Source organism: Ylistrum balloti, unplaced genomic scaffold, assembly GCF_031769215.1.
Source record: "Ylistrum balloti isolate Yb309-2 unplaced genomic scaffold, AGI_CSIRO_Ybal_v1 Utg370196, whole genome shotgun sequence".
Taxonomy (NCBI): Eukaryota; Metazoa; Mollusca; class Bivalvia; order Pectinida; family Pectinidae; genus Ylistrum; species Ylistrum balloti.
This window is the reverse complement of record NW_026782173.1, coordinates 2,850,489-2,863,910: the sequence shown is the minus strand read 5'-3', so window position 1 is coordinate 2,863,910 and position 13,422 is coordinate 2,850,489. Positions and strand designations below refer to the sequence as shown.

The 13,422-nt window shown below is 35.3% G+C and overlaps 1 protein-coding gene across 1 annotated transcript; it reads right to left on the bottom strand.

Moving 5' to 3' along the window:
* Positions 1-2,353: 2,353 nt before the first annotated feature.
* LOC132551325 (formin-like protein 3) lies at positions 2,354-12,837 on the bottom strand. Its single transcript, XM_060215450.1, has 22 exons — positions 12,754-12,837; positions 10,138-10,304; positions 9,848-9,986; positions 9,486-9,536; positions 9,061-9,159; positions 8,547-8,696; positions 8,252-8,368; positions 7,961-8,101; positions 7,785-7,811; positions 7,450-7,528; positions 6,885-6,997; positions 6,656-6,761; positions 6,358-6,423; positions 5,963-6,090; positions 5,718-5,786; positions 5,459-5,545; positions 5,138-5,206; positions 4,918-4,998; positions 4,487-4,613; positions 3,919-4,025; positions 3,470-3,634; positions 2,354-3,184 (listed from the first exon to the last, which is right to left on the bottom strand). The coding sequence occupies exons 1-22, from the start codon at positions 12,835-12,837 to the stop codon at positions 2,354-2,356; spliced, it is 3,003 nt and encodes a 1,000-aa protein (XP_060071433.1).
* Between the last annotated feature and the right edge of the window lie 585 nt (positions 12,838-13,422).

Genomic DNA, 13,422 nt, shown 5'->3' with positions numbered 1-13,422 from the left:
TTTTCTTTGCTGTTTTTGTTAAAAACCAAAAATCCAATAGAAGTTGGTTACGTGTACAAAAGAGGACACGCATCACTAACAGAAATATTCAGCACACCACTTGTTTTGGATACAGCAAGTATTAATGATTACCTATAATTATCCAACAATTAAACTCTAGATTGCGTTATCACATCCATTTACGATTATCTAACAAAACACATTCAGCAGTTCACCGACTTATCGCCATGGAATACGTTTTGGTCAGTTAAGTTGTTATCGTTATCAAATTTTCCTCTGTTCATATAGACATATAATGGAAAATTGAAAAAAAAAAAAAAAAAAAAATCGAAAACAGTATTTGTGATCCAATTGTTGTATTGAATAATCTCATTATCCTATTTATAGAAATTGTCGGTGGACTATAAGTCCCCAAGAATTGCCGTCACCTGCGTGCCATGTTTTAATTCATTTGATTTGTGGCACGGTTAAGAATATTTAAATATTCTTGACATTCTTTTGAGCTTTAAGATATATGAAATTTACTGAATCAAGGGCTAGTGCACCTCTCCATCTAGATTTTAGCATGATTTCGATAATTGCATCTCATGTCACCTCCTACAGATAACCAAAGCCTATTGTTATCTACATGTATATCTATATTTGTGCAAATATGACACACAAAAAACATCCATTTAGTGTTTTGGTTGAACAATTTATTTGTTAATGATTAACAACATTTAATAACATCAACAGTAATGTTTAGATAACAGATTCCAAGTCGAAGTGTAGTGATGAAGCGATGTATCAATGGTGTCCTCATCTTGTGTGACAGCACGGAAGGTAGTTTTTAGGTTGTAGCTACGCATAGCACTGAAAATCCAGTCTATTATTTTCATTGTATAAGAAGATTTGTAACCTAACTCAGAAAAGATGATTAATTATAATCTCTGTTAGATAATGCTTCATGTTTTCTTATAAGCAAAAACAATACATACAAGTAATAATATCAACATTGCTGCTGAAGGTATTTTTCGTAAGGGGCAAGACATGTCATTGGTACTATACATATTAGTAGTTACCGAATGTTAACGTATTAAGACAAATTTCAGCATCATTGTTAGCTTAATCGTAAATTAAACTGATTTAGAAGGAAAGAAAGTTCACGAACTATCATAACGGTATCACCATATTAGTAGTGAGCCAAACATTGAGAATACACATTCTGGTATACAGGATGTTACAGAATATCATTACTTGTACTTCCCTTAGTGTTTTGATATCAACACGAAACATTGATTTTTTGATTGGTTGGTTTGTTTGACAGATTTTTCGTCTCCGCGACTCCTACCGTTGCTTGGCATCGTCTCACCGACGGATGTCAGTGTACATTGATCATGTTATAGTGCCATATTGTAAGAAGTAGTAAGAACACATAGCTACAACAAAATAAGGTCACGTTGAAACATTCACAGGCTAGGTATCAAATGAGTCCACACTACCCATGTGTAAAATATGAATACAAGTCTTAACGTATATAGGATGTATATAATGTACACACATATATAATGTGTAATATACAAAAATATGGCATGGATACATTCATTGAATAACAAAATATTCAAATGATTTTTAATACATCATGCGCATTTATTAACTGTGTTGTGATTCCATGTGTTCGTGTTCAAATACACAAAGTTCAAGGTAAAAACACCTCAATTTAAAAACATGTCAACGAATTATGTACTACCAAGGGCCTATACATTCAATTTCCAGATTATAGTGTACCCTGAACGCATGGAAACACACAGTTTAGTTTATTGAACAATGACTTATCAACGTTAAAGGATTCAAACTATATTATTGCACTGTAAAAACCTCTTGTAACGATTAATGTTAAAGTATAACGCAAAACATGCTTTATATTTACTTACATGTGCATGTTTGTATAACCGATTAATTATTACGTAGGTCAGGCAGATCACCATTATTATAACTTTGCATGGGTCAGATCAACATCCAATGCATACACGGATGATGTTTGGCTACCTGTCCTCTTTTATTGTTACTCACGAAACAACTACGGCAATGGGAGTTTTGTAGACGACGTAACAGTTCTACAGGTTCTAAGTCACCGGAGTCACGGTTGGATGACACACGAAATCACCATGTAAGACGCTGCTTTTCCTGATTGTTGCTTTCAAATGTGTTAATGCCAGCATGACGAAGGTAAAACACATTGAGAAATCGAAAAGGAAGCAACACCTGATGATTCGTTTTGATTTATGTTCAAGTTGTCAAATAAACCGACACTGGACTCTTATGGCCATGATGACACATTATTGATCTCACACGAGAACATACTTGAATGATACTACAAGTAAATAATTGACTTCACTGTGTAAAACCGGCGATAATTTGGAGAAACTTCGGATTCATATTGGTGAAGATTTCCCTCGAATTCTGTGAGAATTCTTGACAACTCGCTGCTGCAAGTGTCTTTACTAATGACACTCCCCGCAGGGGATGGGGACCGGCTGTAGTCAGAAGATGGGTCTGCCGAGCGTATGCACGTATATGGCGTGCTAGACCTCGGTACATCATTAAGTGGTATTTGAACATTATCTTGAGAACTCCTGCCAGAGGATTTCAGGACGTTCGCGTCAGATCCAAAGAAAGCGCTGTCATAGCTATCAGTATCTCCGTTCTGTTGTTTATCTATGTTATTGTTTATGTTGTCATCGTAATCTGTTGGGATCTCGTCTCCTGCCCTGTATCTCGACTCTAACAAGGTTTCATTATTACGAACAATCCAATTTTCCACTGCGGTGTTTGTTTTTGTGGAACAATATTCATATGGGCTTTCAGCAAAATCACATTCTCCTGTTTCCTTGAAACAACAGTCGCACAAAAGTCCGTCCGTTTCTGATTCACAACGCTTTCTCAGCTCCTCAGCTACTTCTAAATCATAGTAGGAGACATCGTCTGACCTTTCACTTTCCAAGTCTTTGACATATGCCGGTAATTCATTAACATGGCTGGTATTGACGTAGTTAATATCTAGTAGTTTTTGAACGCCATTCAGAAGCATATATTCTGTCGATGATGCGTGTGAAGTCTCAGCTGCTTTTTGTACATACTCAGTTTGTTCTCGGAGGTTTACTAACTTTGGTGAAACATCTGTATCTAGTTTTGCCAGTGACTCCTAAAATGCATCAAACACTGAATATCATTAAGTCATAGATGGAGAGTGCGTTCATTCGTACATACATTCTCACAAAAATGGACAACAAGACACTAGTTAAATAGTAATAGTTCCATAGAAAGTGTAACCTCAATAAGTTATGATAAACTTATCAATGCAGTGTGTTATATCCATATATATATATATATATATATATATATATATATATATATATATATCGTAATAGAACAAATCTAATTACAATTAAAGTTTGTTGAAAACCATAAATAAAGTAAATAATAATACCTTATAATCTTGGACAAACTGTGTAAAGTGGCTGAAAAGTGTTGATGGTTCCACAGTTTCCATTTTTTCCCCAAACATGGAACACGCACGTTTGTAGACGGTATGACAGCGCTGGTAGGATCGTCTCAGCATCCATATCTGTTCCTCGCCTTCTTCATAAAAGGTCTTGGATAAAGTCAAAGAAACTAGGTTAACTATTCTATGTAAAAGAAAAGTATCATCTCTTTATCTTAAACTGTCTCATCCAGAACCTACCAAAACATGATGTCTATACAAGGCTTTGTAAACAATAAAGGCGAAGGTAAAACAATGTTATATACTTGACATTAGAGACAAGTCGAACCTTAATTGCCTTTATCCTGATAATGAAATTAAGGAGTACAATTCTTACAACCTATCATGGTTACGTTAAACTGTAGTTTTAGTATGTGCTCATTTTAAAAGGATACAGTGAGTCGATCTGTCTGATCACCCGTTGTCTGGTTCATGTGTTCACCAACCATCCTCATGCCTTCGTCAAGCTCCTGAACCAGACTTGTCAGGCGGGCAAAGGCACCTGTGATACAATGTAGGTAAAACACATGTTCACTGTGTGTTATAACGTATGCATATTGATAAGAATCGGTATGTGATCAACAAAGTTAAAAGTAAATAAAAAAAAACATGTTGAGCAGGACAATAACATGTACAGCGAAAACAACAGAATATACACTAATAAACATATAGATGACATTCTTAGTAATACAATTACTTAACGGGTAATAAAACAGAAACATGATAATAGCCACTTGCATTATGGTATTACCTCCAATTATTCTAGATTTAAACAGTCAGTTAGCGAAAAAGGTTTAATCATACTTCATTGCTGAATTTTATTTTGGTTAAAGAAAACTCAGAAAAACTTAAACAATCATGAAATGGAGTATTATGAATCAGAACAGAGCATAACATTGGGCAGTTCTAATATTCGGCATATCGTTCCTCTTGTTGTGACTCGTTTCTTCCTTTTAAGCTCACCTTTGGCAACAGGCAGAATTTCAAGGTCTTTATACCAATAGAGGATATCCGGATACTTTCTTGCGATCATCCTCACGATGAAATCAAGGAGATTTTGCGTCTTGTCACTGGATTTCATGTCTTTCAGCTGATATAGAAAATATTCAGGTTCTTCATGCTGATCTTTAAACTCGTACGTATGATCGACACTCAAACACAAAACTTGTGTTGTAAAATCAATGTTGAAACTTAAATAGAATATAAGAAAATTACAAAATGTTTTACAATTAATTTTCTGTCAGCTCCTAGGATAACATATTCTTCACTTTTTTTTATTAAGCGTACACATCACAAAATACGCGAACCTAGATATGATATATAGCTTCAAAATAACATAGTGTATTTAACTAATGTACAGCCTATTTGTCCCCACGTATTATATATGCACTTACCGTTGATAGACAGGAAAGGTGGAAGCCCCTAGGAAAACCTCCTGTTAGGGTACTGACGTAGTTGCCGAGAAACAGGATGATCTATGTGTGGGAAAAGGACAATAATAACAGCGACAAAATGTATATTTGAAATAAAATGATATTGAAATCAAAATTAAGACTGACCACATTGTCATTAAGGATAAATCGCTTTGATTTCATTATCATTATTCAACATTACCTCAAACACCTCCGTCATCTTATCACAGCTCAGCAAAGAAGAAGCAGATTTGTGAATGTGATTTAGTTCCTGAAACAAAGAAATAGAGTCATTTCACATTTTGTTATTTGGGCAAAACTTCGAAAGGCAGACGATGTCGTTTGTTATCAATTATTTTTATACAATTACATCTGATCAAGTCGGGATTAAAGGCAGCAAACTGTACGAATTAACTCTCTTGTTCCGTTATCAGTTATCTTAATACATTTATATCAGATCAAGCCGGGATTATAGACAGCAAACTGTACGAATTAACTCCCTTGTTCCAATTGTTGAACTCACCGGTGCTAGCGCATCCAGCCTCTTTTGAAACTGATTCATGAATCCTATACATCTAAGCTTGCCTTCCAGATCGGACACGGACACCAGCTGTGAATGGTGTATATAACATTGTATATGTATTCACATTTCAGGTTTTTTCTTGAAATGCTGATAACATTTGTATCTTGTAAAACAATAACAAAATAACGTTGATAATATTGTGAACATCTTGGATTATACTCAAATATTGCCAAAAATTTAAAGAATAAAGAAAGAGTACCTGAACCATCACCTGTTCCGCCTCTGCCAAGTCGTCATAATGACAGTTTAGCGACATCACGTCTTTTATCTGAATAGAAAAATATAGGTTATTTCGCATTTTTTGCATTGATCCGACACCAATGTGAAACCAACATTTGTTATCAATATTATCAATTGTGCAACATTAAAACTATACCAGGGTACAACAACCTGTATCTCAACAGGATGGATAGAAAATATTTGGCACGTTTCACTACTACCTACCTCCGTCTCCGTTGGAATGAACCGTGAAAACAGTTCAGCACTGTCCGCATCCACAACTTCAAAGTCATAATGTTCTAGTGCTGATTTTATTTCCTCCGCTGACAGTCCCATTTTCCGGCGCACTAACACTGTAAGGGAGACAAATCTTTTATCTAAGTTTAAGTGCAAGTCGTTCGCCCAATGAACAGGTGAATGAAAAGCCTAAATATATATTTACAAAACCCCATTCTGGTCACGACGTGTTACGAAAAGTTACTGGTAGGTTGACATGTGACGTCAGAAGTTAATCAACAATTCAGCATTAATAGTTGTCTCCATGGTATTATTTACTAAACAAATCATATTCTTACATTGCTCCTCCTACCAATAACACCGCTAACAGTCCTCCTACTTACACAAATCGCGTGCTCTGGAAACTTCTAGAAAGGTTCGTTTGTTTTCCTGACGCACCCGTCTAAATTCTGGAATTGGAATTTATTCGTTACTTTCAATCGGTTAATGACACTGACCTCGCAATAATAAACACACATATGTAATATTTCCTTCATACAACTAATTTAAAACTGAAAATGTTGTTCGTAGGTTATTCTAAAGCATCTATAAACTCTACAACGAAAGTATTTTGGATAACGTCTTGGAACTGCTTACAGGAGATAATGTATTAAGAACTAATACCGGGCTGAAAGTTTTTACCTGGATTTTTCTTATGTGTTACGGACGGCTTTATTACTTCAAGTCGAAACGCTGCTTCAAATGTGTCAATGTCATCATCATGTAGTACACATTCGCCACTCAATTTCTGAAATGGATCACCGAAGGAATTATATTCCACTTCACATCAACCTCATATAAATGGTTTGAAATAAAGCATTTTTCTCTTTCATGTTTTATGAAGATGTACAGATTTTGAAAAGGTCTTTACCTGGAAAATAGTATCTTTGATATCGTGGAGAGGCTTCCAACAGAGGAAAGGAAATTTAATCCCTGTTTTAGGTTTTCTACAAGACCCGATACACGCAGGAGGTGGTGGAGGATCTGTTTAAAGTAACAAAATAGCCAGAAAATATACAAAAGAGACACTAGCGAAGAATAGAGCCTATAGATAGAAATGGATATACCGAATCATTGATAAAACTGCACCATATAGTTGTATAAGCATTTTGAATGCAGTAATTCAAGTATCCGCATAAAAAGAAAAACAAATGGAAGATTTAAATCAGCCTCAATCGGAGTGTAAAGACAGAAAGTACGTGTGTTAATATCCATATTCCATGCAATGATATTATCTTTTATTTTGCTACTTTAAAATCAAATATCTAATACGTGTGCAAATAATTAAGTTTATGTCAACAAGCATTTATCAGTTGGATAACTCGAAAACGTCAACAAATTTGTTTTATCTAATTACCGACGTTGTAAGTTGGTGATGCTGCTCAAGCTATTTTTTGATATCACAACCTTTGTTCTTATAACGTTGTTGTGCTCACCTGGAACCATGGGTTCTTCAGCAATTTGTGACTTCATTGAGGTGTCTTCTGAGCCACTGCCACTTGTGTTCCTTATGCTCTGTGCACAGATCATAAGTATGCAAAATCCAATGTAAAATAAAAATCTGACACAACACAATTTTACGCCAAAAAGCTGAAGATTTCAAATGAGTTTTGATTCCACAAACATACTTGAATTGATAAAATTCATACAGCTGTTGGAGAAATTAAATAAATATTGACTGACAGAGTACATAATGTATATATCTCGAAAGGGACGAAACATCTACTGATGAATACGTCAGGAGCAGATGTAATGTTCAATGTAGAATTACCTGAACTTCACCTTGGAGAATGCATAGCTGAAATGAAGAAAAATATGAAGATAGTAATACTGTCATAGCTTATTCCTAATATCACTGGAAAGTAAACTAAAATGCATTTACTACGGTAAAGATATTGACAATACACTAGTTATTAAAAATCAGTAAATAGTAATACTTCGTCATACCTGTTTCTGGAGATCATCATTAGTTGTTTCAAGAGATGACTGATGCTGTATCAGTGCGTCGACATCGATTAAAGTCTGCTGGAATTCGGCTAACTCTCGCTCCAGTTCCACGTGTTCGAGACTCGTTTCAACATTAACGCACTGCGATAATAAAGCAAAATGAAGATAACTTATGTTAGGAATATAACTAGTACAAGAGGTTGTTTATTGGTATTAAGAACTGGATATAGTGAAATACACTAGCACAAATCTGTCTAGAATTGAATTGTAAGAATAACCAGGTTGCATTACCTGCTTGAGTACATTCACATCTAGGCCCGCTGTGATCAGCTCGTTCTGGAGAAACACTCTGGCGTTCATGTTCGGGCTGGCAGCAAGTAGTGAGTTGAAAAACTTCATGCAACAAACCTGAATAAAATCAACGATCATTTTATCTGTGAAGTGATATATCTGACATTTGAAGTGGGATTTGTATCAACTATGCGTTTCACACCACACGTCCAGACATTATCTCGACTATTCAGTAACGTTAAAGGACGTTAAAGTACAAAGAAACATCTATTTATGTAACTGAAATCACACTCACCTGAAAGGTAACATTCTGAGAGTTGTTCGTCATTAACATACTGATGAGGAAGCGGAAACGAGTAGGCTCACAATTCTTCAGCCGAAAGTACGTGAAACAGTCCAAATTCCGGGACAATCCCTTCGGATCAGTCAAAACGAGACTCATAATCTACAAAGAGAACAAGATAAACATAAACAGCAAGCAGGAGCAATGTTTAACTTGTTGATGATTGGAAATCAGACAGAAGTAGACGATGTGTTGGAATCTTATGTCTATGATGTTAGTTGTCCACGTGCGATTTTCAATTTCATCGCAAGACCATACCAACAAGGATAATAACAATGTTAATAGATGTTGCAGTAGTAACAGAATCTTTAAATCGTTTTCATTTCACGTGAGATGGGAAGTCGTATATGATCCTCTATACATGTGAAATAATATTTCAACTCACCTGATCACACACATTTAAATTCATACACCTATATTGTAATAAAGCAAATATATTAACGTATTTTCATTTGGTAGTACGTACTTCCAACGCCACAAGACGGGATTTTGTGAATGAACTCATGAGCGCCGAAGCCACGGCTTCAAGGCCGTAAGACTCCTCTAGAAGCAGACTTGTGGCTTCCTAAAACAACAGATGTTAACGGTATCAACGGTTTAAAAAGTAGCTTAAGGTACAATATCAATACTTTCTGTTTCTATGACAAAACAAATCTCTCATCAATTTCTGCTTCGATAGACGTTCGTTTGCAAAAATCTTTTAACATGGGAGTAGTAATTCTATAGGAAAATAAGCGGCGACAGAACTCCTCTTAACAAGTTAAAGTTCGGATTCGGTCAGTAATGGGTTAAGCATGTTTTAAAATTAATCAATGGTCAAAGCTGTCTACTCCCAACGTATGAATAATGGACCTACACGTAAATACCATTAGGCGATTACGTCATACATACCTGCTCACGTAAGGTAAATTTGATACACAGCAAACAGTCGTATTCATCAGTCTGAAAATAGGAAAATATGATAGAGTGTATTTTCCACATATGTCATATCATTACCTTTATTAACTTATAAGAGTATTATCGGGAAGTGACGAAACTTGCATAGTGAATACATTCGTAGGATGTGTGTGCTTCAGCTTTAATAAAGAGAACTGATGTGGAATTGGTGTGGGAATTTTCGTGGAGTATTTGTTTCTTAACTTGGTTTTAAATTATCGAACATTGGGAACGGGAAATCCTTCTCCATACCCTGATATGGTTTGCCCGTTGTAAAAGTAAACATTTGCCATTTGCCTGTAACATACAAAACCTACCAACAATCTTTTGGAGTTGATTGCCTTGACTTTAGCAGGTGTCTTTGAGAGCTCAGATGTACACTTTTGAACAGCCTTAAGCAGAGTCAGCAACAACTTCATACCAAACAGCGGTTCCCGCAAAAAATCTTGTACAAAACTGCAAAAGTGAAGGTGGTGGTCAGTTGACATTATCAGAATTTGAGTTAACGGAAATGAATAGGATTCTGTCTAAGTATAGATATGAAAAATAAAAGTAATAACACAATTCTGTCCTTACCAGTAACGGTAAGACGGTATTATAATGCTACCTTGAAAACGACATCTGCAAGTCGACTTTAAGCTTCCGCAGTAAATATGACATGGGTCTCTCTTCTCGACTTCCATCGATTCTTTCTGGCTGTCCTGTCATGCTTTGCAAGTACTTCCGGAGGTGATCGCAGTACTGCTGTGCAGTATATACAGATGATCGCATTTGCTGTAATAAAGAATGTCGTGAAAATACAGTTAAAATATTAGGCCTTAAGCATCATTGAGGGGTTCCAAATGGACGATACCTCTCTTTGATGCAGTTAAAATCATTATTTGGTCTACTGTATATTATTTGTATGTGTATCTTTTATACAATCTTCGCGGTTGCAGATGGCAGACACTGCTGGTGATTATCTTTTAGTCCATTAGTCCCCGATGTTTGCCGCAACCTGTATGTCACGTTTTTATTCATTTGAGAAGTGATTCAGAATATACACATATACTTGTTCTCCTTTAATTATGAATTAAGAAATTTGGAATTTTTTTCTGAATTATAGGGCTAGTTCACCTCCTTGTGTAGATTTGGACATTTCTTTCGATCACTTTATATTATGACTCTCCTTATAGTTTTAAAATTTAGCCCCTAAGCATTACTAACGAGCCCTTGATTAATAAAAAAAACAGTTGTATGATGTACTTATTGTTTGACTGTATCTTTATAGATTTGAATTGTAAGGTGCTATTTAGGTGTATTTCAACGTAACTGACAACACATAACAAGATGGATTTTCATAATCTGTTGACATTTGTACCTTATTCATTTGATGGTGGACCAGGCTGAACCTCTCATTCATGTGTCTGTACTGCGTACGTCATTTTAATAAACAAAATTGGAATATCGGAATCCTTTCAATGTAACTGTTTCCTGAATACTTTCTTTTATGATGTTTTATTACTCCTGTCTCCACCGGACATCAGTTATGTAGTTCATTAAATACGGACGCTTCCGTCTTGTATCGAAAAACGTTTGACAACGTTAGTCTATGCACACATATTAACCAAAACATTTTCCAATAAATTGTTGAGGAACCCAATATTGAAGCTAGACGGAAAAAATCTGTTGACTTTAAATAGAGCTAATAATCACGTATGGTAACTTTGTAATATTTTATGGTATTTGATTTGGTCGATTGTGATTCTGCGTAATTGGAAACATTTACTATGTCATGTAACTTCTTTTGTTAAATAAATATCAAAGCGATCAGTCTGGCATGTTATCGTTGTTAGAATTATATACTTTTTTCTACATAGATTTTAGCGTATATGAAATAGACCATAAAATTATATATCTAGATGTCACCTTCCCGGTTGAACTTCTAAAAAATATTTATCAAATCACCCATTAGCCGAGGTATGTTATTAGTCATCAAGGAAAGAAAATGGGATTCGACATTCATTTCAAGCGTTGAGACAGTTATAGAAATACGAATAAGATGGTTTTCATCTCGTGAAGTGATGAACTTATCAATTTCATTGAATTATACCTCCCCTGTCTGTGGCCTCTAATTGTGGACTATCATGTACGTAATTAATAAGATGGTATCTATCCGCGCGAAGAGTTTCTGTGTAATTAGCTGGGCATTAAGATCTTGTTCCAACGTAACACCACTTCAGAACAAAAAGAGACACCGAATGCATGCACCTATATCAAAGGAACTGCTAGAAATAAAGCCATTTAAATCAATTATATCTGCAAAAGTATGTAAAGATCGGTTGATGCCATCGCAATAACTACCTCAAAATAGATAATGTAACAATACAGCATATTCACTGAAGACCTCGGCCAACCTTTAGTATTCCGTTTAATTAGGTAGTGCGTTATACTTTATGGTTAAATAGGTGGACCAAGAAGGCCGAAGGCCTAGAGCACGAGTACATGATTCAAAACATTTGACGGAAAGGGAGTGTAGACGATAGAAAAACCCATAAGTGGGAAGGAAGAATCAAGATCAATGTCCCATGTTTTATCCAGTCAATACAATCATTCCGCTACTTATGGCTATTTATAAAAGTTTTAAAGGAATAATAAGTAATTATCAATTAACACGCGCCACGTTATATTGCTGATTCGATACAAAAAAATGTAGAACTACATATAAATATATGTACTAAGATATACCGTTGTAAAATTACAAACGGAATCAGTCTTTTTATATAGTATACAGTCTATATTGAATATCCATTCACACTTTGGTGATGTACTGTTCTTGTTTACCCTTATAGATATTTTATTACCGCTATACTTTTGTGTGTTACTGAACTGTTTACATGTGATTATAAAACGTTATAAAAATTCCAGAATTCATATGATATCAACTTATCCGAGAGGAGCACACCAATATAAATGGTGAAATTATGTTTCCTGTGCTGAGGATGTCTTTGCTATATTATTACATATTGATTGAGATATAAATGCTGTCAAATTATTTTAACTTTAAAGTTATCACATGTTTGTATTTACAACTGTTAGAACTATTACATATTTTACCATATAAAAGCTATATTAGTATTTGTAAAACTGATCGCGAACCCTTTGCCACCCAATTGCGGTAAAAGTTTCGCAGCAACCACCCACCTCTCAATAAAAGCAAGGAAACAAATTACAAATTACTCACTTGATTGAAAATTATTTTCCATTTTTCTTCTGTGGACAAAACTGTAGACTGTCGAAACTGACCTCCCCTTCGGAACGACGCCATTGTCTTCAACACAATTTGCAAATATGAGTGAAGAAATCTCCAGCGCTGCTCGGTATATCCCGTCTAGATCATTTTCTCCATAATAGAATTAACAAAGGGTCACGGGGTCTCATTCAATGCTCCTGAAACGTCACTATAGCTCGCACTCTGTCGTACCACTGCTTTGTCCTTTAAATACCTTCATATAAAACAAAAACAGTGTTTTAATTGCATGACTACTTTGGTTATAACTGAACCATCACATACTACAGTTTGACTGTTTATATAACCTTACATTGTCAATAGCAGGAATTTTAATTTCCCGTTGAAACTTCTACAATGACTACCTATTTACCTTAATTAAACAATGCGCTTTATTTCAACCACTCTGACTATATAAGATATGACAATGAACGTGGTCGACAAAGTTCTTATATTCGACAAGTAAGTCGGTATAGGCAACCATTTACTTAGAATTGTTCTGGAGAAAATAGAACCAACCGGTGAAGGTTCCAAGCTTTGGATATTTAAATGCGGGTCGAAGCCCGGACCTGTCCGGACTCTTACAGTATTTGGTCTAGATTAACGATGCGTAACATCGATTGC